General features: G+C 44.9%; 1 protein-coding gene across 1 annotated transcript in view; it reads right to left on the reverse strand.

Moving 5' to 3' along the window:
• Nucleotides 1-639: 639 nt before the first annotated feature.
• Nucleotides 640-25,779, reverse strand: part of Them5 (thioesterase superfamily member 5) — a 48,370-nt gene continuing 23,230 nt past the window's right edge. Inside the window, exons 2-8 of the mRNA XM_050124565.1 lie at nucleotides 6,355-6,630; nucleotides 5,490-5,691; nucleotides 3,820-3,958; nucleotides 2,149-2,259; nucleotides 1,766-1,890; nucleotides 1,404-1,476; nucleotides 640-1,036 (exon numbers count right to left, since the gene is read on the reverse strand). Of these exons, the coding sequence (XP_049980522.1) occupies nucleotides 1,427-1,476; nucleotides 1,766-1,890; nucleotides 2,149-2,259; nucleotides 3,820-3,958; nucleotides 5,490-5,691; nucleotides 6,355-6,474 (747 nt within the window). The 5' untranslated portion in view covers nucleotides 6,475-6,630 and the 3' untranslated portion in view covers nucleotides 640-1,036; nucleotides 1,404-1,426. The remainder of the gene's footprint in view (nucleotides 1,037-1,403; nucleotides 1,477-1,765; nucleotides 1,891-2,148; nucleotides 2,260-3,819; nucleotides 3,959-5,489; nucleotides 5,692-6,354; nucleotides 6,631-25,779) is intronic.

Here is a 25,779-nt window from a genome sequence, read left to right on the forward strand (position 1 = left end):
GGTTTGCATTTGCCTGGATGATAACACTCTGTACAATTGGTGTATGTCCTACTTCTTTTATTCCCCAAAGGTCTCCTGTCAGTGGATCTGACCCGTGCAGCCCCTACTGTGGCCAGCTCAGAGCCTTGCAGGGGTCTCCTATCCAATTCTCTGCCTTTGGTCTTCTTGGCTCTTTCCTGCTCGAGTGTCTCTTTACAAAACACAGAACGTTATACTTCCCCACCCCCACCAGACCCTTTAAGGCTCCTGTTGCATACAAGGCAAAGTTCATGCTCTGGGGTGAGGATTCTGAATTTAGGGCCTGTACCGGCTCCGCTGCAGTCTTTTTCCTCCGTCTCTTGCCCTTAAGTCCTTTGGGGCCCTTAAGATCCCCTGCACTCTTTCACACCACCATGCCTCTCTGTTCTTAGACTTCCCTCTGCTTGGAAGATCTCATCTTCCCTCCTCCCAGCTGGTCCCACTTAACTTTTTATTTTTTGCAGTGCTGGTCCTGGAACCCAGGTCTGTGTCAAGGACCAGGGTAGGGGTGTGGGAAATTAGAAATATAAAAAAAGGATATGCAGATACATAAAAAATAATAAGACAGAAACCACAGAAGGGAGGGCATTCCAGTGATAACTGAAAATTGCCCTTGTTTATTTTTCCATGGCTTTTATACCCAATGTAAATGTGTGTGTGTTGGGGAGAGAAGGTAACAAAAGATTTTATTAACATGATACAAAGGAGAACTCAAACAGTCAACCACTCTAACACTGAGACATCACATCATTAGCATTTTGTTGTCTAGGTAGCGAAGCTGCTCTAGATCACACATCCTGAAGACCACCCCTCCCCAGGTGACCTCATAGTTACAGAAGGGGGAGCAGAAGTACATTTGTTTCTTCTGACGGGAGCCAGGGGAAGGTGAGATAATCCCGATATGGTGCTTTGGGCTGCATCTCCAGGTCAGTGACCCTGTCTCGCAATGCAGCAGACCAGACACCTCACACTTGGCAGGAGCTCCGGGTCCTCTGTTGGTGCTGGTGGGAGGTGGGCACTGGAAGATTGAAAAATCAATTTGATAAAACAACTTTAAAAAATTAATTTATTTTATGTGTATGGATTCTTGGTCTGCATGTAAGGTACCATATGCATGTCTGGTACTCTATGGAGGCCAGATAAGGACGTCAGATCCCCTGGGACAGGAAATCCAGATGGTTGTGAGTCACCATGTCGGTGCTGGCAGTCAAAGAGCAGCCAGAGTTTTTAACTGCTGAGCCATCTCTGACCCGTCGACAATTTTGATTCCAACTATAGAAGGTTTTGGGGCTGATTATGGGATGCTAAGAGTGCCTTCTTCTGCATCTGCCACCTGATTCTCGGGGACCCTGTTATGTGGAAGTCCCAGGCAGGCCAGTCCTTACGATTGACTTTGCTGAAGGCATAGTCATTGCTGCTGGGGTGGCTCTTCCTCCAGCTGCAGCTGAAGGAAAACACCTGCAAGAAAAAAGTGAGCTGAGTGCTGAGAGTCAGGACCAGGGCAGCAGGAGTGTGCTGAGGGCATGGCCCATTTGCCTCAGATTGCCCATCGCCTGAAACTGTCCTGCGGTGCGGGTCGTGTAACCCTCACTTAGGAAAACAATTCCATTTTGTTCTCTTTCTCTTCATCCACGTCTCTAGCAGGTACCCAGTCCCACCCCTCACAGGGCTAGACCCCAGCTTGGGACCAGATCATTAGCTCTCCTCTTCCCTCCCCTTCCCAGCTAGAGGATGAGGATGTCGGTACCAGAGGACTTGGCATAGACTGTCTGCTTGTCTCTGCTCTGGGCGATGCAGGACATGTACAGCTTCTGGTCTTCAATCTTTTCTACTTGAATGTCCAGGACAGCCAGAGAGCCCACAGGGATTAAGCTGGAAGAGGGGGCAACTGAGTTCATTTCTGTACTTCTCCCAACTTTGGCCTCCCTCCCTTACCCTGCTTCCAGGACTCACAAGCAGCCCTAGGTTCAGGGGCTGTTTTGTTGGTTCCTGGTGTTGAATGGCAGAGGTTGATTTCTGGCCCAGGACAAGAGAAAAGCTTGGCTGGCAGATGAGACTTGCGGAGCTTACACAACCCCATGATAAAACAGAGCCCTGACCTCAGCCATGGCCTGAGGGAGTCACACTTACTTTTTAAATCTGATGTTGAGACTTAGTGTGAATAGTCCTTCTCCAGCCAGATAGGCAGTTTTAGAAAATGTCTCATCCATCATGGCCGCCAGTGACCCTCCATGGGCAAACCTGGAGATCGGGATGGGGAGTAAGATTGGGGTTAGGGCTACTAGAAAGATCCCCTCTTTGGGGTGCTTCTCCCAAAAACCTCTCAAGCTTTTCTCTTTCTCCTGAGTCCCCCAAACATGAATCTTCAATCTCAGGCAGCTAAACAAGAAAGGCACACAGAGATCATCCCAGGGGCTTCAGTAGGTCCTTCCTCTTTGCTTCACTGATACAGCTATTTTACCGCACCGAGAGATTTTCTTTCCTCACAAGATTAATAGAGACAATTTTTTTTCTGATTCATCACCTAATTGCTGACTGCATCTGCCACATTTTAGAAGGCCATGTATATTCAAAGGAAAAAACCCTGAACCTTTGGATTAGTCTTTTATTGTTTTGCTTTTTGAGATATGATCTCACTCGAAATCCTATTCTAGACTTGAACTCATGACAATCCTGCCTCAGTCTCCTGAGCTCTGGGATCGGAGGTCTGAACTACATGTTTAGCTTGGGCTGTCTCTCACCCTACCAGCCACTCAGCCATGCTGGACCCACAGTTTCAAGGCAGGTTAATTTGCTTATGACTTGTTAAAGAGCCAGCAAGGTAGGCTTCTGAGCAGCCCTGCCTGGAAAACACCAGAGCCCACTTTGGTGTGATCGTGCAGACATTTGTTCTACTTCAACTTTGTGAAAACTTCATTGTCATTTATGCAAATTGTACTTCATGACAGGGCTTTGTCACTGCTGGTTAAGACAGGGGAGAATACCAAGGCACCCTCAGATAATGCGCAAATGACATAGACAGATCTGGGCTTTGAAAGAAAGTGCGGCTCATCATGGACTCAGGCCAGCTGCTCTCGCTGTTCTGCCAAGGCCGCAGGGGCATCCTCAGGCTCTCTCCACTGCTTTAGGGGCATCATACCGCCTGGCTGGACTCCTGGTTCTGCCATGTGTGCTAGGCCAGCTTGCAAAAACACTCTCAGCCTTCATTTCCCCACCAGGTACTGGGAATAGAAAGAACTTCTATCTCATCGATTTGCCACATCTCATGCCGTGAAGAGAAAATGAGTTGGTGCCAAGACCTGCCCTCGCCTCTCTGTGTTCCCTACTCAGACAAAGGATTCACTGGCAAAATGCTGGTTCTGCAGAGCGGCTCTTAGCCAGTGGGCAACTCCTTCCCACTTGCATTGCCTGGGACCCAGTGGATATTAATCTCGTCTCTGTACTCAGAGTTGGATCATCCACTCTGCCTCTTCTTATAGCTCAGCACCCCTGGACGGAACGCACCCACATTCCCTCCACCCCATCTCCTAGGGGATTTCACTTTCAGAAGGGAAGAGGTTCTTGGCCTCTTAGGACTTTTGTTTCTGGAACATTCTGAAGCTTCAGTAAGGGCATTCTTTATACATGCATAGTGGAATCTGGGGAAGCTAACTCAGATTGTCCTCACAGGCCCAGCATTGAGAAGAAGTTTCCTTGCACCCCATTTTAGGTCTTTAGAGACTCCAGGGCCTGGTGGGTGCTGGACCCACCCTGCTGAGCCGAATCTGTGAGGAATCTGTCCTGGCCTGTCTGAGGCCTTACCCTGGTGGCCCCTCCAGGTAGGGGCCTGGCTGGAAGAGACAGACTGACTTCTTCTCAGATGGGTGGAAAAAGATGACGTATTCATAGCCTTGTCCTTCCAGCAGGATGCATCTGGTAAAGATGCGCCAGTCCTGTTTGTCTGGGGAGAGAGGAGAGTTTGAAACAGAGACACCTCAGAGTGTGGGGACCTGTCAGGGCACAGCACTGTGAATTCAACAGGAGCAAGGGGAGAGGACCGGAACCCTACCCCTGTTGCTAGGGAGCCTTTGTACAGGGGAGGAGGGGACAAAACAAGTTCCTTGCCCGTTGTCTTCAGAGAGCCTGGGTCCTGCGGAGATAAACACTCACAAAGTGCAGGTCTAGGCAAGCATTCTGCCAACCAAGCCATTTCCTCAGCCCGGAGAAAAAATTTTTCCATTCCAAGACAGGTTTCTCTGTGTAGCCCTGGATGTCTTGAAACTAACCCTGTAGACCAGACTGGACTCGAACGTAAAAGATCCACCTGCCTCTGCTGGGACTAAGGGTAGGCACCATGCCTGGCTTGGTGCCTCTGCTTGGCTGGTACCATGGGTTCAAAGGTCACCTACTACTTATGTCATTCATTCACTACTGAGAAGCACCACATGCATGAATGAAAAGGAAAGAAAACAGACAGATAGACACACACACCTACACAGACAGAGACAGAGAGCAGGGCAGGGTAAAGGTGGCAGCTCTGTCAATCAAATTCATTGTATGTCTCCAGGTACCATTCTGCCTAGCTGAGCAGAGGTGGCGAGCTGAGACCTGTAGTAGGTTGGAGAAGCCCAAGGGATTTTACAAGGATGGGAGGGAGGGGCTGGAACAAAGCTAGCTGAGGGAAGAGCCATTGGTGAGATGCCAGAAGAGCAGAACCCTGTACTGGCAATGCTCCAGCTGGGCTTCAGCTGGAAGCAAAGCTGCCACTCGGGTGTGCTCCCTTTACACCAAGTAAAGGAGCCAGGCAGAGAGACCAGTGCGGGTAGGCTTCCCATCCACAGCCAGTCTGCAGGGGGAGGAGGAGGAGAGCAGGAAGCACAGCCCCCAGTCTGCGGGCTCATGAATTTCCTTCCTGAATGTCTCAACATTCTTTATTGTACTGCTTCTTGTGGAATGTCATACAATTTATTTTGATAATATTTTCCCTCTTCCCTTCGGAGAAAAATTCTTCCTATGTAGTCCTGGGTGGCCTTGTAGCCCAGGCTGGCCTCGAACTCTCACATTCACCAGCCTCTGCCTTCTGAGTGCTGGAATTTGTGTGCCACCATGACTAGTCTTCCTGAATGTTTTCAAACCAGAGAAAGGCGGCAAGTTGAACTCACTGAGGGTTTCAGGCAGGGTCCCCCACTGTGGGTAGGAAGTGTGTGTATAGGTGTATGTGTATGGAGGGGTGTTTGTGTATGTGGAGGTGTGTATGTGTGAGATGGGCAGAGGTGTATGGGGGATGATGGAGGTGTGGATGGGTGTGTGTGTGTGTGTGTGTGTAGGTATGTATTTGGAGGGGTGTTTGTGTGTGTGGAGGTGTGTATGTGTGGGGCTGGCAGAGGTGTGTGGGGGATGATGGAGGTGTGGATGGGTGGGTCAAGGTGTGTGTGTGTGTGTGTGTGTGTGTGTGTGTGTGTGCTTCTGAACCCTTTCAGAACTGGTCTTACCTGAGTCAGTTACCAGCCCTAATGGGAGCTTAAGCCCTTGGATATGTTCTCTGTTGGACTTGAAGGAGGGTATTTTAATCCACCCGCCTGACTTGGTTTTCTCCAGAAATTCTTGGTACAGGCTCAGCATATCTGGACACCAGCTGGAGTTGGGAAGGGCATAATCCTTTAAATCTGTTTTCTCTGGACAGAATCTTTCAACCTAGGCAAGAAAAATCAGAGTGGTATGATGACATCTTGGAAGGTGGGGGATTGTTCTTGGGCCATGGGTCCATCATTTAGTCTGTGTCTGGGTTTGGGGCATTTGAGTCCTGTCTGATGGAGTGTTACCCGAAGAAAGAGCCCATCTTCCTTGTAGGGGTTTGGAGATACCTAGGGGTGTTAAAAAAGTGGGGATGTTGGAATGGGGATGAGAGCTGGCCATTCCAGCCACACGGTGCAGAGGAGTGGCTAGTTACTTATGGGCCTGTTTGGCAGCTTCTTTGAAATGCTTTCAGGCCCCAAGGAATTGTACTATTACGGCCAGGGACAGGGGCTATGTGGCCATCTGCCATATGTCTTTCATTAGTCTCTTCTGTGGGTAATAAGCAAGCCGACAGGCTTTTGTCGGGGGATACCCTACTTATCTGTGGCAGTGTGAACCCTATAAGAGATTTGCTGGCGGGTACACAGGATTTGGGCCAGGGTTTGTCCTACTAGATTTACTCTGAGATATGGCTTAGTAAGTACTCCAAAGCATTTTCCCTTTGCTAACCCAAACAGCTCTGTATCAGCCCAGAAATAAGGCAGGCAAAGAGAATCGAGGGTGTTCGAGCTCTACACCCTTAGAGAGGAAGGGTGCTCGTCTGACTCCTTGGGAACTTACCAGGGAGTCTGTGGATGATCCGAATGCTGAGGCCTGGTGGAGTCTGGGCAGGAGATGGGTTCTCAGGAGAGCTCTGTGGTGGGCAAGTCTTGCCACCCTCTGGAAGCCGCTCCTCATCATGGCTGAGTGTCAGGATCCCAGCTTTGCTTGGATAGATATAGAGGCTGATTCCCGAAGACAAGTGAGCACCAGGCAGCTGTGCCTGGCCGATGGTGAAATCACCTCTCACCAGGTGCTTCTGACGCAAGCAGGCTTTCTTCTAGCACGGAGAGCCCACTGGAGAGAGGATGATGAGAGAGGACGATTGCACAAGAAAGGCTGGACTGGTCCAACACCCACAAGCTTGGGGCCTTTAGCTGGTCCCGGAGCCCTGCCCAGAGCTGGGGAAGGGAAGATGCTGCACGAGCATGAACGGGCAGGAGGACTGGGTGTGCTCCAACAAGTAGTGCGGGGAACTCGGGGCCTCAGAGAGCTGCCCTACCTTGTTGGGAGCAGAAGTCAAGAAAATATCCAGAAGGATCACAGTCCATTATGTTAGAATCCAGATTGGACGGCAGCCCAAGCTACAATCCCTGCAGCAGCCCCTCCCCACCTACATACCGTATTGAGAACACTGTGACTCTCTAGCACTGCGGGAAATTTGCAGGCCCCAGGCATCCAAAGGTTACGGATGGCCACAGACCCTGCTCCCCGTTCTCCTTCCCTGATGTCCGTAGGGAAATAAGAGAATCTGGCTACTGCCTCATGCTGAGAATGCTTCTTCTTCCAAAGAGCCCTGAAGAAGGGACCCCACTTCTGTCTCCTGGACCCAATTGTACTTCTGAGAAGAATCTGCCACACTGTCCCTGAACTCTCCTCAGAGCTCCTACCATTCTGTTACTGTCTGTCTGTCCATGGCAATGCTTCTAATAAACTCCATGCTCCCAACAACCCGTCTCATTGTTCCTCTTGGATCCCATTTCTGAGACCTTTCACATCTGTCCCTCAGTGGGAGAGTGTTGATGGAGTGTTTGTAGGATGTGCTCTGTGGCATGATTTTGAAAGCTCTGGCATGATCTGGGGACTCAACAAAGAAACAAAACCAAACAATAACCAACAAACCTAGTTCACAGCCTTAGACACGTGCCTCTTGTGTCCCAGGCAAGAATTAGCACAGTGGGGACCTCTACTTGCTGGCTCTTGGCTAGTGATAGGAGTCAGGGAGGGGTTAAGAGGGTACAGGAGATCACTGAGAGGACCTTGTGGGCACTGAAACTCCAGGGAAGGGTTGAAGGCAGCAGACAGCGCTTGACATGAGGTGAGACAGGCAGTGGAGGCCTTGCGAGGTACAAGCACCACAGGAGCCCGCCAGAGATGACCACTCAGTCTCTATTCCAGCTGGCTGGGCCTACACAGGCATTTAGGGACCCAAGCGCGGCCTCAAACATTTATACCAAGGGGCTATTAAAGGTCAAGACCAAATCCTGGTATCTTTCTCAGGACTTGCAGGGGGAGGTTTGCACAAGCAAGCGATTTAAGTTATCTTAAGACTTCTTGGCCTTGGGTCCTAGAATGGAGTTGAGCAGTTTTTCATGGGGGATTCTCCATCAAGGAGCTCAAAATCTTGATAAACCTGAAATAACCTCAGCAAAAATGCAAGATGGTGGATCCTCTCTGCTTTGTCTTGCCCTGCCACACAAGCAGGGCTAGAAACTCTGGCACTTCATGTGAGTTTGAGAGACTAGGGATTAGACTCCCTGGTAGACAGACAGATAAGGAGAGGGCCCCTGCCTAGGTTATAAAGGTGATGAATTTCCAAGATGGCTGGCATCTTCCTGACTTGGGATGAAAGTCTGGCAGCTTAAATGAAAGGCCTTGTGGGTCTCTGTTTTCCACCAATTCCTGCTGGTGAGCTGGTTCAAGGAGTTCGAGGCTGGGGCTTGACATGTCACAGCTGCAGACCAAGGATCACAGTCCATTATGTTATCTGTCTGCAAACTGACCTGCCCTAGACTGAAGGAGCAAAGCTCTCAGAGGCGGTTCAACCGCCAGCCCATAAGAAGCTTCTGCTTTCTTTCTACTCCTAGTTTCCCTTTTTGGGATGAGAATGTCTTCTATGTGCCTGCTCTATCTATCTATCTATCTATCTATCTATCTATCTATCTATCTATCTATCTATCATCTATCTATCTATTGCCTGGATTTTGAATTTTACAGGGGCTCACAGTCTTTGATCTGCTTTGCAGAGGGTCTTTTTCTCTGTATGTCTGCTGTGTATGTGTTTATTCAGCCCTCCATAATCACTTTTTCTACTGCTGATTTTGTTCACTGTTTAAACACCTGCTTTTGTCTCAGATGTTTAAGATTTCTCTGTTGCCACATGTTGTGCCCCATCCAGATTTTTCCTGAATTTTAATTCTTTAACTGGCAGAGAAAATGAACCCTAGTAAGATCCCTAGACTGTATCAAGTGTTCAAACAATACCTGCAAGGTTGTGAATTTTTTGGGGGGTGCTGTGTTTTCTATTGAATTAAAATCTCTTTCTTCTCCTTCCCTTTCACTCTTCCTTCCTTCCCCCCTCTTTCTTTCATTCTTGAGACAGGGTATTGCTATATATCCCAGGTTGTCTTTGAAATCACGATCCTCCTGCTATAGCTTTCCAAGAGCTAGGATTATGAGTCTGTACTATTAAACCCAGCAAAGCTTCCAGCTTTCAGCAAAAAGCTCTGGTTTTAAACTTCTTAAAACAAAGCATGTTCTGAAAACCAGAACTGTTCAAAGACAGGGTAATGGTGATGATATTTTGCCAGCTCCTGAAAGATCGAAGTGATTTAGTATGGATGGTGAAGGTTTGTCTCCTTACCAAACAGTGCCATTTTGTCAGCCACACAAAACACCAACCATGGAGAAAATGGGTTCAAGAAAGAGTTTACTTGGATGTATGCTTGCCCTGTTGGATTTGGTCTTGCTTTAGTCCAATCCCTCTTGCTACTCCTATTTTTCCTTTTGAATGGGAATGTTCACTAGGTGGCTATCGCACCATTGTATGTGTTTTAATTTTACATGGGTTTGCAGCTCAGAGTTTGTCTTGAGTCTTAGAAAAAATGTTGGACTTGAATGTTGAGCAATGTTGGGACTACTAAGACTTTGGGGACTCTTATAAAGCCTTTGAACAAATTTTGCATTGTCAAATGAGCCTTTGGGAGCCAAGAACGAAATGTCATAGTTTGAGTCTGAAATGCTCAAGCATTGAAGGTTTGGTCCCATTGCAGCAACATTTAATGGTGGTGCTTTTTGGAAAGGGATTGGATCTGTGCATTAATTGACAAGTGGATTCATAATTTGAGAAGAATTGGAAGGAAATGGCACTTAGGAGGTGAAACCTAATTATAGGAAGTTCTTGTTGCTACATCCTGAGGACCATGTCTTGTTCCTGGCCTCTTGAGTTCTCTTTTTCTGTTCCAAGGTGCATGAGGAAAGCAGGCTGGCTCCATCACACCGTTGCCTTTCCACAGATCTAGAAACAATGGAACTAGACGGCCATGATGTGAAATTTCTGAACCAGAATAGATCTTCCCTCCTGTAAGTTGATTTTCTGTGGCGATTTGTCAGCGATAAAAGTCTGGTTAAATAAAATTTCAGATATTTGCATAATTATGCTTATGTAACTTTGTTCTTTGCCTTGCCACATACCTAGTGCTATTCCCTTTCTTGTGTAACTTTTGTTTTTCTTGAGTTTATAATTACTAAGGTTTGGCAGGCCATGTGCTGCAGGGAGCCAAGGAGTTGAGGTGACCAACCTCGATTTCCTAGCTGGGAAGGAAGAATATTCAGGATGGAGAAAATAAATCCTGTGATAACACCTGAGCTATTTGAAAAGCAGATTTAGTGGACTGGAGGACTGCACAGTGGAGATAACCAGGACGGTGTCTGGAGAGAAGAGACTCTGAATTAGAAGGCTGGAGAGGAGGAGAGCTGAGGAAGGCTATCTCGGAGGAGAGAGAATGGGGCCACAGGCAGCCACCCTCGCACTTTCCACCGTTGTTTCTGTCTACAGTTACACACATCTGAATGCTTTCTGAAAAGTGGGGTCCTTCCTGGGGCTTGTGGTCGGCTGTCCAGGGAGGTACCTCACATGGTTCAGACCCTTCTCCTATACACACACACACCCCAAAACCTCAGGTCAGAGTAAAGAAAGCCTGAACCTTGACCTCTTTGGAAAAGCAAGCTGGAAAAGTGAAACCAGTGACGAGATGACTCAACTGTAAACTTCCATCTAATTCAGATTTAGTTTGTTATCCTGCCTGGTTTATTCCCAGTTCGAAACTCAAAAGTGAGTTTTGTGACTTTTTTTCACAAGCACATCCTGGACCTGGTACTTCTAAGATAGCAGCAGTAGGCTGTTTAATGATCTGCTTTGGAATTAGGGATAAGGTGGTAGTGATGGCGAAGTCAGATTTGTAGAATTTGCCAATTTCTGTGGTGCAAAAATTCCCTCATGGCTGATTTGAAGTCACTGTCCCGACTGTGTTTTTGGACAACTGTGTGAACAGTCGGTTCTGAGGAGCAGTAAGAGCTTGCTGGGCACGGTGTGAGTGATGAACAGACAGTAGTGTGCACAGTCAACTCTGGGGAGCGGTAGGAGCTTGCTGTTTCAGGTCACGGTGGAAATGAAGCAACTGCATTGATCAAGGTCTCATCAGGTTCAGATTAATCTTTGCCCTAGATCTAAACTCACTTCCACTTTAGTATGCTTTGGATTCTTGTCTCTCCAGGGATCACTAGAGGTTAGGCCTATCCATTTTGTTGCTCCTCAAACAAACGTTTATTCACTAAGAATAAATTAAAAAAAAATCAACATTTCTGAAAATCTTACCAAGTATACTTCATCTGAGGAAGCCCCTCTCAGATAAATCCAAACACAGGACAATGTTCCCATGATGTGGGCTGGCTCTGTGCTGTGATGTGGAATTCCCAGCACTTTGGAGAGATTTGTCTGCGATGGCTCCCACCTAGCCTTTCTGGATGAGGAATGAACTTTCTAGACATCATTTCTAAGCAAACACTCTATCCCCTGAGCTTCACTCCCAGCTTGGACTCCAGTGCTGAGATCAAAATCCCACTGAATGTGTGTTCCTGAAGTCTTATCATGAGGCATCTTTTAAGGGTCTGGGATGGCTCATTCTCTCAGTTTACAGCTGGTTCCCATGCGCCTGCCAAGGCTGGCACACTCTTACCTGATCTTATACTTTCTTCTGAGCTATGGATCCGAGGCCAGCTGGGTTGGAGTCATTGTGCGTTATAAAATTGGGGGCTCCCACAGGCACTGAAAAGGGACCACTGTGTCCCAGTTCCCCGGATATCAGTTCTGCGAGTTTTTAAAGAACACTTGACCAGAGCCTTTCAGCTCTGGCTCAGGGTCTGGCTGCTTGCTCACGTTGAGGTAAAATGTGAAAAAAGGACTCATTTATGGTTTTGGCCCAAACTGAAGAGAGAGCCATTTTCAGTCTTCTATCTTCCGCCTGGTGCTCTCAGAATTTATAGAAGGGATAGAAGAGAGCTTAGGAAACACTTTCTGTAGACTGAGCTGTATCTCAGTGAAATGAGCTGGGAGGTGAGTTACAGTTAAACTTTTTGTTTGTTTTTCTAGTTGCATCCTTCTGGTACCAGGGGCTCAGTGGTATCTTCCTAAATACGGGAAATGCTCAGAGGTTGGCACAATGCCATCTATGTCACAGAATGTTTTGATGATAGGTAAGATGGCTGAAGACCCACCTCTGATCATTCTAAGAACATGTCAGTGGGAATTCGGCAACTATGGAATACCAAAACAAAACAAAACCAACACCAACACAGGCGAATATGGCAGGAAAAGACCCCTTGTTTGAACGGATCATTTCTGCTAACAAGCAATGTTGAAACTGACAGTGTGAGTAGGAGGCACAGCCTAGCTCTGTAGAGTCTACAGTAGTCTACAGTCATGCTCTATGAGACACTACCTTTCCCATCCTGGGGAAGTCCTGCGGTCTGCTCTGCATCTTTCTGACTCAAGATCTTGAAGATCATGGCAGCTTGCACTGCTTACCAAGCCTGAGGCTAAGAAGGAGGGGCTGAGGAAGAGGACGGACTGCTCCTACCTGCCATACCTGTGCCAGCTCTTATTCCCTCATAAAACCACCAGGCATTTTAACTGCAGAAGGAGATTCTTTTTTACTTTTCAAGACAGCATATCTCTGTGTATCCCTGGCTGTTCTGTAACTGACTCTGTAGGCCAGGTTGGCCTACCTCTGACTGCCTCTGCCTCCTGAGTGCTAGCATTAAAGGCATGAGTTACCATGACCCAGTGGAGATTCTTATAATAGAAATAAATAAATAAATCAATTTTTAAACTTAATTTTAAACTCTACTTAACTGTTAAGCCTTATAAATTGCATCTTTTGAGCAATGAGGAACATGTAAATATCCATTGCGAAGAAACCCAAGAGTGTCTCTCTTTCCAGTGGTGCAGTGGTTTGAATGAGAATGGCCCCCATAGGCTCATATGTTTGCATGCTTGGTCCCCAGGTAGTGAACTGCTTGGGAAGTATTAGGAGGTGTGGTTTTGTTGGAGGGGGCATATCACTGGGGATGGACTTTGAGATTTTAAAAGCCTAGGCCAGGTTCAGTGTCTCTCTTGCCCTCTTGCTTGCTACTTGCCGATCAGGATATAAAGCTCTCAGCTACTGTCTGCTTCCCACCATGATGATCATGGACTAAGTCTCCAAAATTGTAAGCAAGTCTTGAATTAAATGCTTTCTTTTATGGGAGTTTCCTTGGTCATGATGCCTCTTCACAGCAATAGAACAGTAATTAAGACAAATGCTCACACTGCAGTGTAAAGTCTAAAGTGTAAACTTTTTCTTATCTTTGAATTTAAAGATTATAAATTTACATATGCTATGATTGTTAACTTGGTGTTTTTGTGGGACTCCCAACAGTGCCAGCGGGGGGTGTCTCTGACTCTTTTGCCTGCTCTTGGAACCCTTTTCCGTCCGTCTGGATGGCCTCATTCAGCTTGATATGAGGGTTTGTGTCTCGTTTTATTGTAACTTGTTATGCTTTGTTGAGTTGATATCCCTGGGAGGTCTGCTCTTTTCTGAAAGGAAACAGAGGAGGAGTGGATCTAGGGAAAGGAGTGGTGGGGGTGGGAATGGGAGGAGTGGAGAAAGGCAACTTTTATTGGCATGTATTGAATGAGAGAATAATAATAATATCACATTGGAATGTTATTAAAATTCATTGGTGGCAAGGGCGCCCAGGTCTTATGCAATTGGTGAAAGGGTTTGATAAGGTCAAAGCACTGTTAGGTGCCAGGGTTGGCTAGATAGACACTGAGGCATGGCCAGGCCCAATACTCTGAGGGAAAAGGAAGATAACATGTTCTTTCTTTGTGAGTTAGCTCAAGTGGCTGGACTTTTAAGAACAATTTTTAAAAAAAATATTTATTTATTAAGTATACAGTATTCTGTCTGTGTGTATGCCTGCACGCCAGAAGAGGGCACCAGACCTCATTACAGATGGTTGTGAGCCACCATGTAGTTGCTGGGAATTGAACTCAGGACCTTTGGAAGAACAGGCAATGCTCTTAACCTCTGAGCCATCTCTCCAGCCCCAACAATTTTTTTTTAGTGATAGTAAGATGTGAGATAAGTTTTCATTGAAGAGAAAGAAGTTTATGGAAGTTTTTCTATCAAGATTTATGTTTTAGTTAGGATTACTATTTCTACGAGAAACACCATCACCAAAGCAAGTTGGGAGGAAGAGGCAGCTTACAATTCCTCATCACTGTTCATCACCGAAGGCCATGAAGACAGGAACTCAAGCAGGGCAGGAACCAGAGGCAGGAGCTGATGCAGAGGCCGTGGAAGGCTGCTGCTTACTGGCTTGTTCAGTATTGTTGGAAGCAGAGGTGCTTGTATTCACAGAGAAGTACTAATTAATGGAGGAGCTAACACTTAACTACCTGCATTCCATTCTGAAAGCTGAGAGTGCATTTTAACGACCTGGTGACCTTTCTGCTCCGTGGAGGCAGACCTCAGCCACCTTTTGCTATAGAGGCAGACCTTACCCAAATTCCCCAGAATAATTATCCCAGACTCTTCCCTCCCTAGACCCATCCTTAGGGGAGATGTCGCGTGTACTTTATGACCTGTGGATCTCTGTGCTATTGGTCAGAGACCACACTAGAGTTTCTATGTAGTCACACCTTAAACTTTATTGTACACCTCGAACTGGACTGGTTGGACTAATTGTTGCCTGGAAATCTTTTCCCAAATTGTGCTGTGTTTTAAATATGCTGGCAATGAATGACCTGGAATTAGATTCCCCAAGGTCTGATCCACATAGACAACGTCAACCCACATCTTCATTCTCCTCTCTTCATGTGGTATGACACCTTCAGGGATCCCCTCCCCCCATGGCTTACTCAGCCTGCTTTCTTGTAGAACCCATGAACACCAGTCCAGGGGTGGCACCACCTACAACAGACTGGGACCTCCCCTATCCTCTCCCATTCTCCCCCTAATTAAGAAGACGCCCTGCAGGCCTGTCTGCAGCCCAGCTTTATGGAGGTGGTTTCTCAGTTGAGGCTCCCTCCTCTCCAGTGACTCTAGCTTGGGTCGGGTTGACATAAAACTAGCCAGTACAGTCCTACTAACTCTTCACAGCCCACGCCCACCTTCCCACCCTCCCCCTACACTGAAACTGGTCTGCTCACCCAGAAAATGTAACCTTGGACTTTATAGCTGACTAGCAAGTTCTAGGCACTCTTCAGTAGCCCTATTGTCTGCACACCCAGCACATATTGTTGTCTATTATACATCAGTTTGAGTAGAATTTCATTACTGTTCTAAAGTCAATGTATCTCCTAAGTGACTATTTTTCCCAGACTTAATTCAAGTGAATTAAGCTAGTTTCTTTAAAAAAAAAAAAGCCTTAGAGTTGTTGGCTATGGAAGACTGACCTGTGAACCATTCTATATATTACAGTGATTGCATTTTTTTTTAGCACTGAGAGTACAGAATAAAACTTTCCTACTCAACCCTTACATAACATACCATATCAAATACTTAGATTTCTAATTGAAAAGAATTTATCTTTCTAAATTGAGACTTTTTATAGCGGGTTTTCCATGAAAGGAGATATTTGTCTGTTATAAGTGCTTGAAAATGAGGGATTTTTCTAGAGGCATTCAAAGATCTTTAGTGTTTAGAATGACATCCACAGGTTGTGGATCAGAAGTGATTAGACTAGTAAATGTTTATGGATGCTGGGTGGGTATTGAACACTGTGAGGTCATGGGCTAGGTAGTAAAGTAAATGTATAATGGTAGTTGAATTTAGCAAAGAAATAGAGATGGGCAGGGTTATATCTGTATTTCTACAAGAAGATGTATTTACTAGAATATGCATCTACAGGAACAATAATGGTTACCAACTGGCTGTCCTGAAACTCGCTCTGTAGACCAGGCTGGTCTCAAACTCAGAGATCTGATTGCCTCTGCCTCCTGAGTGCTGGGATTAAAGGTGTGAGGCACCATACCTGGTCAAAGAAGATATTTAGGAACAAAATAAGTTTGAATTAAGACTTCACTAAAGCTATGCAGCAAGAGTTGGTCATGGACTGCAGTGGCACCAGCTGGCACCTATCCCTTATAAACTCACCAACTTCGTTTCAGGCTTTCAAGTCTTCTAGCGCTTTCTGTCACGTTTTTCATTTCCAACTTTACCTCAGCACAAATCCTGCTGTATTGGTGTTCAAAGATGAACATAAGACTGAGAAAGGCTCCCATTGATGATGGCTTGAGCCCTTCATAAGACTTACTTACACGTCAGTCTAAATCATCAGATCTAAATCCTTCTGACCTGTCAGAACCTCTCCTGCCTCACAAAGATCATGACCTACAATAGGCCCCAGAAAAGCCATTAAAGTCCTTGTACCAGTCCTGAGGATGCAGCTAAAATAACTTCTTTTAAAAATTATTTTATTTTTAAAGATTTATTTATTTCGTTTTATGTGTATGGATATTTTGCCACATGCATGGAGTGCCAGAAGAGACCAGAAGAGGGTGTTGGATCCTCTGAAATTGGAGTTATAGACAGTTGTGAGTTGCTGTGTGGGTTTGCTGGGAAGCAAACCTGAATTCTTTACACAACCATGCTCTTAACCACTAAGTCTCCTCTCCAGCCCCTTTTTTGAATAATTTATTTATTTTTATTTTATGTGCATTGATGTTTTGCCTGCATTGTATGTCTGTGTGTGAAAGTGTCAGGTCTTACTGTGTTACAGACAGTTGTGAGCCACCATGTGGGTGCTGGGAATTGAACCCAGGTCCTCTGGAAGAGAGTCAGTGACCTTAACCACTGAGCCATCTCTCCAGCACCCCCAACTCCAACTTCTTTCTTAATTCTTCTATGAGCACAGTCCCATCCATCCTGGAGAGCTACATACCATCCCTCGCAGGCCAGTCCTTCCTCTATTGTCTTCTAGTTAGTGATAATGATAGGAACCTGGATCTCCAACTGTGTGTGTGTGTGTGTGTTTTGGGGGCGGGGTCTGCAAACACCATGGCCAGCAGAGCATCCATCTGTGAGAGGTAGGCAGGAAATTCATCTCAACACGACTCAGTAGTCACATTGGGCCAGACTTTGAGTCTGGCACCAGGGAGTTTATTTCAGGTGTATTTAAGTATCACACAATTCTGAAGAGTTCCCTGGTGATGAGTAACTCAGCCCTGTGTGCATAACAAAGCTGACTCTTGTAACAAGCACAAGTGACATCTTCCATAAGGACAGGTTCTATAGATTAAACGGGCTCAGGAGAAAAAGCTCATGATAGGGCTGGTGCCACACCAACTCCAGTGTCATCTGTGTGACATGACATATGTCATTATGCCGGACGGGAGCTACATGTCCTATGGGCCTAGGCTTCCTGGAAGTCAATGGCAGATGGCCCGGTATTAGCCAGCCACTGCTGAGGCATAGATGGGTTTCTCAAGTAGCTGGCTATATGGAATATGAGCTTTGCACAAATTCTTTCATAATAATGATAGTCTTTATATATACAAGATAAGGATCATTCTCTTCAGGAACAGCTCTGAGATAAGGAAGCACAGTATGGGAATGTATAAGACTACAGCAGAACCTTTGTCATACACAGGGTGTATGATGAGCAAGGGAATAGATGGGATAATGTTAATGGACAAAGACTGTTATATTATACTTTGAACTTTATGGATAGGCTTGCTAGATCCCAACCCCCATGGTGTCTGCTGCATAAGAAGGTACTAAAAAGTATAGTTCAACAGGTGCAGAGAACTGATTAGGTATATTTGGTCACTAGATGAAATAAAGGGTTAGGAAGAGGAAGGGCCATGATAACGATAATGAGACAGAAACTTTCTATTCATAAGATGAAACCACTTGCCTGAGGTTTACGTTCCCAAGGACAAGATTTCCTCTTCTAAGGATGCTTTATGTCTAACACCTGTTCCTGATAATACACTTTTCTTAAATATCGCTGATGTGACTAAAAGAAGCTTTCATACTGTGCCAACTGATGACACATGACCTTCTGATTTGTTCTTTGTTTGATTACTATATAATGAAAACATGAATTTAGTAAAATCACAGCAGATTCCAACCACTCTCTTGTGTGTTGTGCCTGTCTGTCATTCGCCGAACTTGTGCCTTCCTGTTACCAAGACCCTGCCTGCTTCTCCCACGGTCTGAGTGGCTCCCCTGAGCCGGTCCGTGGCAGGCTGGGGAAGGGTAGCACTGTAGATTGAGTGAGATAAACAATTTCAAGATAAGGGGCTGGTGGAGCCAGTATGGCCTGACCATACACATAGGGCAGAGGTCACCAGGTTGTCTTCTGGGTAGAAAACAGGCTATACATCTATCTCTCCCTTTGAAGAGACAGCTAGCTCTGTATATTTAGCATTCCTGGTTTTTCTGGTGGTAATTTGTGAGCACAAGTACCTACATGCCTCCTCCACCCATTAATCATATGTTCTTATTGGCCATATATATCAGTCTATTATGGAATTATTTTCCTCACATTGTCTCAGATTATATATTGTCCATGGCAACTCATAAAGAAAAACATTTAATTGAGACTGGCTTACAGTTCAGAGGCTTAGTCTGTAATCATGGTGGGAAGCATGGTGGCACGCAGGCAGACGTGGTGCTGGAGACGTAGCAGAGAGTTCTACATCCAGACCAGTAGTCATCAGGAAGACAGCCACACTGGACCTGGCTTGGGCATTTGAAACCCCAAAGCCCACCCCTTTGATTCACTTCCTCTAATAAGACCACACCTCCTCAAACAAAGCCACACCTCTTAATGCCACTCCCTAGTTCAAATATATGAGTCCTAGGAGTCTGCTCTTATTCAAACCACCGCGTACACCCCGCTCAAGGACACCTGACTAGGTCCATTGCTGGGTTTCCCCTATTCCGTGACACTCTGCTATCATGTCCCACAGTCATATTCTCTAGGCACACACCACATGGGCTTCTTCTGAGCGTCCCCCTACGTCCACTTCTCAGGCAGCTCAGAAGCTCACTCTTCCTCTCTGTGGGTTGTGAGTTTTCCCTCGGTCTGCTCCCTGAGTCACCACCAGACCATCTCAGCTGCCTCCACACCTGTTTGTCCTGCTTGGGCTGCTTCTGCCGCAGCCACCTACACCTGCCCATGCAGCACATGCTGCCCATGCAGCACAGAGCAGCCTGTCCCACCCTGCTACCTGGGCACCCTGCTTTGGTCACCCCCAACTGAGCATGGCCACTGCAGCTGCCCTCCCCCCAAACTCTGTTGTTGCTGCTGTGGACAAACTGAAAAGTCAGCAGATCTGGTGAGTTTGGGAATTCTTAAGGGGGCAATTACTTTTTATTAAAAAAGTTTCCCACATCAAGAATGGGAAATATTATCACACTGCAATGTTGTGGAATAACCTTTTTGTACACTGTGAATAGGTGTCTTTGCCAAGGTGCCTTCTGAGTGGTTTAATAAAGTACTGAATGGCCAATAGTTAGGCAGGACTTCTGGGAAGAGAGAGAAAGGAAGAGGAGATGAATCTAGGTGCAGGAGAGATACCAGAGGAGATGGAGAAGCAGGACATGCAGGTGGAGAGATAAAAGCCATGAGCTGATGTGGGTTTCCCCTCTGTATGCTGTGAATACCACTGGTTAATAAAGAAGCTGTTTTGGGCCTGTGATAGGGTAGAGCAGAGCTAGGTGGGGAAAACTAAACTGAATGCTGGGAGAAAGAAGGTGGAGTCAGAGAGAAGTCCTATAGCCCCACTGGAGACAGATGCCAGAACTTTACCCAGTAAGCCACAACCACATGGTGATACACAGATTAATGGAGGTGGGTTAATTTAAGATATGAGTTAGCCAGAAATATGCTTAAGCTATTGGCCAAACAATATTGCAAATAATAAGGTTCCTGTGTGATTATTTTGGGGCTGAGGAGCTGGAAACAAACAAGTGGCCTCTTACAACAAATTGGCGCTCCAATGTGGTAGACTATAACCACAATCAACCTGAGAACATTTGGAAGGGAATTCTAGACACAATAAAACAAAGTTTAGCTGCATTTCTTTTTCAGCTGGCAGATTGTAGCAGCTCCCTTAAGAGAGGTCTTCCTGATACAGTGGTAGTGGAAAAAAAAATGCATGGTTTCAAAATGGTGGCTTCCTGGTTTGCCAGCACAAATGGCTCTGACTCTTTTGGAAGGTTTGGCTATGGAGCACTTGAATGGGGTTTGTGGGCCCAGGTGCTTGTATGCCCACTTGGGGTTAGGAGGAAAGTAGCTGAGACCATGCCTGCAGCTCAGCATCCCCTGCCTGGGCAGGTGGTGGGATCATGTCTGCTGGGAGTGCACAGGCAGGAGAGCATGGTGGATTCCTGCTGCCACACACAGAGATATTTCTAGGCCATGCAATGCTCTGCATGGCATATTTAGCTATTACTTAGATAAAAAGGGTTTATGTGCTGCATGCTCATTCTCAGAGTTAAAGTGCTGAGTGCGGCTCCTTCCTGGTGACTCCAGAGCTGGGAGGGGGAGACAGAACTGATATGCCTGGGTCGTGAGAGGAATGTAAGGTGGGAGGAGATAGGAGCTCAGAGCATTTGGTCTGAGGATTTTAGAGACAGGATCGCCCCTCTGAGAATTCAGTAGAGCTAAAAACTAGTAGCTGGCTGCTCTGTTTCTCTGATCTTTCAGCTTTAACCTCTGTATCTGACTCTGGATCTTTACTATTAAGATCAATTAGAATTCACGCTACAGTTTTCTATGATCCATAGAGTTGTTTTTCTGAGAGAGTTTTCCATCCATCGAATGACTTTAGTCACAAGGCTATCCTGGCACACCTGGGACATCTTGCATTGTTGGGTACTGCAAGCGACACACAATAAGGACCAGAGTTGTGGGTTGTGATGATTTCTTTCAGAGAAAATTGAGAATAGATCAAAGGGGCTTTGGTATGAGGAACATATTTTACCCCCCAAACAAACTTTGTGTCACAATCGATAAATACGCTCTGAGCAGTGATTGGAGGTTCAGCCCATCAGAGGCTGGACCTCTCTGCTTCTAGAGAGCTTGAATTACATTCTGGAGTGACCCTCCTTCTAATTGTCCCATGCAACACACAATACACATTTAACCACTGAGTCATCTTTCTAGTCCTGCCCCCTGAATTTTTTTAAGTGTCACCATACACACTTCATGAGCTCCCTCCCCCACATGAGGGAATATTAGTGGTCCCAATCTTACAAGGGTCTTGTGTGGGTAATCATGAGGGCTCTGACACTGATGGCTGCAACCATACTGTCGTTGGAGAACAGCGTTCTTCCATCTTTAAAACTTCAGTGCCTAAAGTTTATTCTCTTAAATGATTGTGCTATACTACATAAAAATGTACTTTAACATCATTATTTCCAGGTATTTATCATTCCACTAGAATAGTTGCTCTGTAATTTAAATAAGATTTGAGTTTGTGTGTGGATGTTGAGATTTAGTGCATGAGTGCTTTGCTTGCATGTGTGTATGTGCACTGCATTCATGCTTTGTGCCCACAGGATTCAGAAGAGGACATTAGGTCCCCTGGAACAGTTGTGGGTGGGTGCTGGGAACTGAATGCAGGTCCTCTGCAAAAGCAACAAGTGCTCTTTACCATGGAGCCATCTCCCTGGACTCAAGAAAAGGTGTCTCTTAATGGCATATCACAAAATGTCTCCCTATGTCAGGAGTTATGAGATACTCTAAATAGACCCAAATACATTATCTTTTCACAGATTTTAAGAATCCAAAAGTATTTGTACTAACGTATTTAAAAATTAGGATTTATTTTTAATTTGTATATTGGTGTTTTGTTTTCAGCAGCTGTTTATGTGGCAGGTGCATGAAGTGTCCATTGAGGCCACATCTTCTGGCCTTATGAAGCCAGTGATTTACATGAGCTTTGGTGGGGTTGTGGGGCAGCATCAGCAGGTCTTATTCATGATGGAAGTGTTGGGTTCTTGCTGGCTTCCTGAGATCCTGACTACTTTGTGATAAATGATACAGCTTATGTAGCAATGCAGCTTGTCACAGCACCTGGGAAGCACAGAAATGCTCAAGACACTTGCTTTAGAAATGTCCCTGATTGCAGCAGTTTCTGCTGTATTCCACAAGAGGATGCTCTTAATGGCCTTGCCTTTGGGCATACACTGGGCATGACTTGGACAGTGAATTGGCTGCACATAACCATGGCTGGTTTTGGCACAACTCTTACTTACACTTTTTCTGTAATTTTGAAGACAGGACCAAAAGCAACATTTGTTTTAAAAAAGACTTTATTTGTATAAATGCAAATGCTTGCATGTGTGTATGTGCACCATGCTGGATTCCCTGAAACTGGGGTTATAGATGGCTATAAGCTAAGAGCAGCAACTGCTCTTAACTGCTGTACCTTCTCTCCAGACCAGAAACTTACTTTTAATAGTTATTTTGAAAATACACCTGAAATTTAAGAGGCCACACATTTATAGCCTATATTTTGTTTGTTTGTTTTGATTTATTGAGACAGGCTTTCTCTGTAGCATTGGAGTCTGTCCTGGAACTAGCTCTTGTAGACCAGGCTGGCCTCAAACTCACAGAGATCCATTTGCCTCTGCCTCCCGAGTGCTGGGATTAAAGGCATGTGCCACCACCACCAGGCTTTTACAGCCATTTCTTTGTCAGTATCCTACTGGTTACTGAAATGATTTCATTTTGCCCCTTCTGGCTTTAATTATTTTTCTCTTTAAGTTTGGTCTCTTGAGCCACTCCTGAACTTGTCTTGAAGTCCAGGAACAACAGGTATTAATGGAAGTTTCTTTCCCACACAGTTCCACAACTGTTTGGTTCCAAAGAAACACACAGAGGCTTATATTAATTATAAACAATTTGGCCTATTAGCCAAGGCTTATTATTAACTAGCTTTTACAACTTAACCCATAATTCTTATCAATGGTTAGCCACGTGATTTGGTATCTTTCTCAGTGCAACATTTTCATCTTGCTTCCTCTGTGTCTGGGTGGCTACTTCAGACTGAGTCCTTCCTCTTTCCAAAATTCTCCTAGTCTGGATGCCCTGCCTATACTTCCTGCCTGTCTACTGGCCAATCAGTGTTTTATTAAACCGATACAAGTGACAAATCTTTTACAAGGTACAAGAGCACTATCCCAGAGCAAACAGGAGTGATTAATAGTCATCTTTATACACAGTGAGGCGTCACTGGAGAAAATCAAATTTTCTTTGCAGATGGCATCAGTGTCAGATAACTTCTTGGTCAGGTGGGATCCTTTCTGGCTTGAATGGGAGTAGTTGGCCAAAAGTGAATTTGATAGTAGTTTTTAGATGTTTTGTCTCGTAGTGCTTTGTTTGTGCATTTTTGTCTTTGTCTTCCTAATTTTTTCTTATTGGCTCACATGTATGCATACACACAAAAGTAAATATTTGTGTGTATTTGTTTTTTTTTTAATGAGACAAAAGCACATGGAATTGGGTGTTTGGGAAGGTGGGGAGGATATGGAAGTAGTTGGGGGAGGGGAAAGCATGGTCAGAATACAGTGTATAAAATTTTTTCCTCAATAAATAAAATACATCTTTATGACAAGGGTCTGATACTACTCCCAAACAACAGTGAGCCTTTCAGGGAAGATCACCTCTCAGATGAGGATGATCATCTATGAAGCCGAAGCTGCCCAGAGGAGCAGGAATTTCATGGGAATTAGATTGCTCTCACGTGATAACAGGGGTTACAACTTCTCTGAGACACCTTGCAGAACCAGAACTGAGATAATGATCAACCACACCTGTGGAACAGACATTTAAAAGAAATCCCACACTAGCTCAGAATTGAGAAATAGATGGTTATTTATTTATAGGTAAACTCACAAATCAGAAATCTCTGCTGAATGGAGAACAGCAATCCAGCAACCCGAAAGAGCAGCTGGGGAAGAAGGGGTAGGACGCAGGCTCTGCATCAGCATATATAGTATAAGAGGCCATGCCCCAGTAGGTGGGTAACCACAAGCTGTAAGACTTCCTACAACACCTTGCCTTTTTGCTTAAATAAGAGAGTTCTAAGCCTAATACAAAATTATATACAATAAGAACAAATATATTCAATAATTATCCTATTTTAACTTATTTAAGTCTTGTATAATAAATAACTTGGCCGAGTCATGAGAGGAAAGTCACTACAACTATCTAGTCTTCAACCCCATTGAAGATCTGAGAAGGAAAATAATATTACTTGAGTAAGCAGGAAGTGCAATCAAGCAACTTCCAAATGTGCAACAAATGATAGAGCAACTGGCTACCTGGGCAATCACCCAAAGACTCGTTTGCAACATTGAAGCAACCAACTTTGGCTAAGGCGTAGTGTAACTTACAGACCATTTTCAAAGGCAGGAAAAATTTCAATACTGTCTTACCTTGTCTTGGCAAGATTTGACAGTCCTGCTTATCCATTTCCGAATATTATCTTGTCAGTGGTTGAGGCATGGACATTTCTTTGCCCAAAGGCCAATTTGCCAAGAAGAAAACAAGCTCCAATGGAGTGTCTTTGGTGCTCAACTTCTCTTGGGAATAGATCAGTGCTGGCAGAAGCAATTGTGTCTCACTTCAACAGAACACTAAATTATTTAAATGGCATATTCTTCAGTTCTTTGAAGTGGTTGAACATTAACTATCTATGCATAATATAATGTCTAAGTATCTAAAGAACCTGACTAGTCTAACTATAAGTATGACAAACATAGATGACTATTGATCTATAATCCTTAATACCTATATAACTTAAAGACTAAGACTTCATATTATACAATAAATAACTCTACAACAAATGAGGACAATGACTTCAAAATGTAAACAATGTATAAGTATCTTGATCAGAGGTAGAAATGTACATTGCAATATGATAAATATATATCAATATATTAAAAATGTTTTAAGCAGAAGTAGAAATACAATATTCAATATAATTTAACTTTGTATCAATATACAAGAATCTATACTAATGTAATTGTCTATAAATAACTCACAAGTATTCACTCTATTACTCACTATTATTATTAGTGTGAGTAAGCTCTTACCAATCTATTATCCCATCCAATTTCCCCTTTTTTAAAAAGAGATCCCTAGCCGGGCGGTGGTGGTACACGCCTTTAATCCCAGCACTTGGGAGGCAGAGGCAGGCGGATCTCTGTGAGTTCGAGGCCAGCCTGGTCTACAGAGCTAGTGCCAGGACAGGCTCCAAAGCTACAGAGAAACCCTGTCTCGAAAAACTAAAAAAAAAAAGAGAGATCCCTGAGCCTATAAAATTTCCTCCCAACCCCAACCCTATACTAATTATAACCAACCCCTAAATGATGTTCCTAACTCTAAGGACAAACCTTGTTGGGAGAGGGGATGTCATCTTCTAGAATTATTTCCAGCTGTCATGGGGGCAATGTTCTTTCTATGGGATCCTGTGATAGTAAAATGATGGTTAAGTTCCAAGATTAACGTCTGGTATAATTGCAAATAGTATCTGAGTATTTGGTGAAGGTCTGGCCAGAACGTTGTAAAATGTGCACCATTTCAGCTAACCAAGTTGGAACCATCTTGTGCGCTGGTACCCAAAACAGGTCTTATAGTAGTGTTATCAGCATCATGATGTTGTATCAACTAGGCAGAGTTGTTGTGGGGCCCCATCTTCTTCCTGGAAACTTCAAAGATTACTGCAGGAAAGTTCATTGTGGAAAACTTAAACATTATTTATATAGACATATACAGCCATATATATTCACTGAAAGGTACAATAAAGACAAAAATAGATGTGAAGAAAAGTAATTTTTTTTCTAAATTCTTTTTTCTTTTTGTCTCATACCAGATAGC

Source organism: Alexandromys fortis, unplaced genomic scaffold (assembly GCF_014885135.2).
Source record: "Alexandromys fortis isolate MF-2015 unplaced genomic scaffold, M_Fortis_MF-2015_v1.1 scaffold_218, whole genome shotgun sequence".
NCBI classification, from domain to species: Eukaryota; Metazoa; Chordata; class Mammalia; order Rodentia; family Cricetidae; genus Alexandromys; species Alexandromys fortis.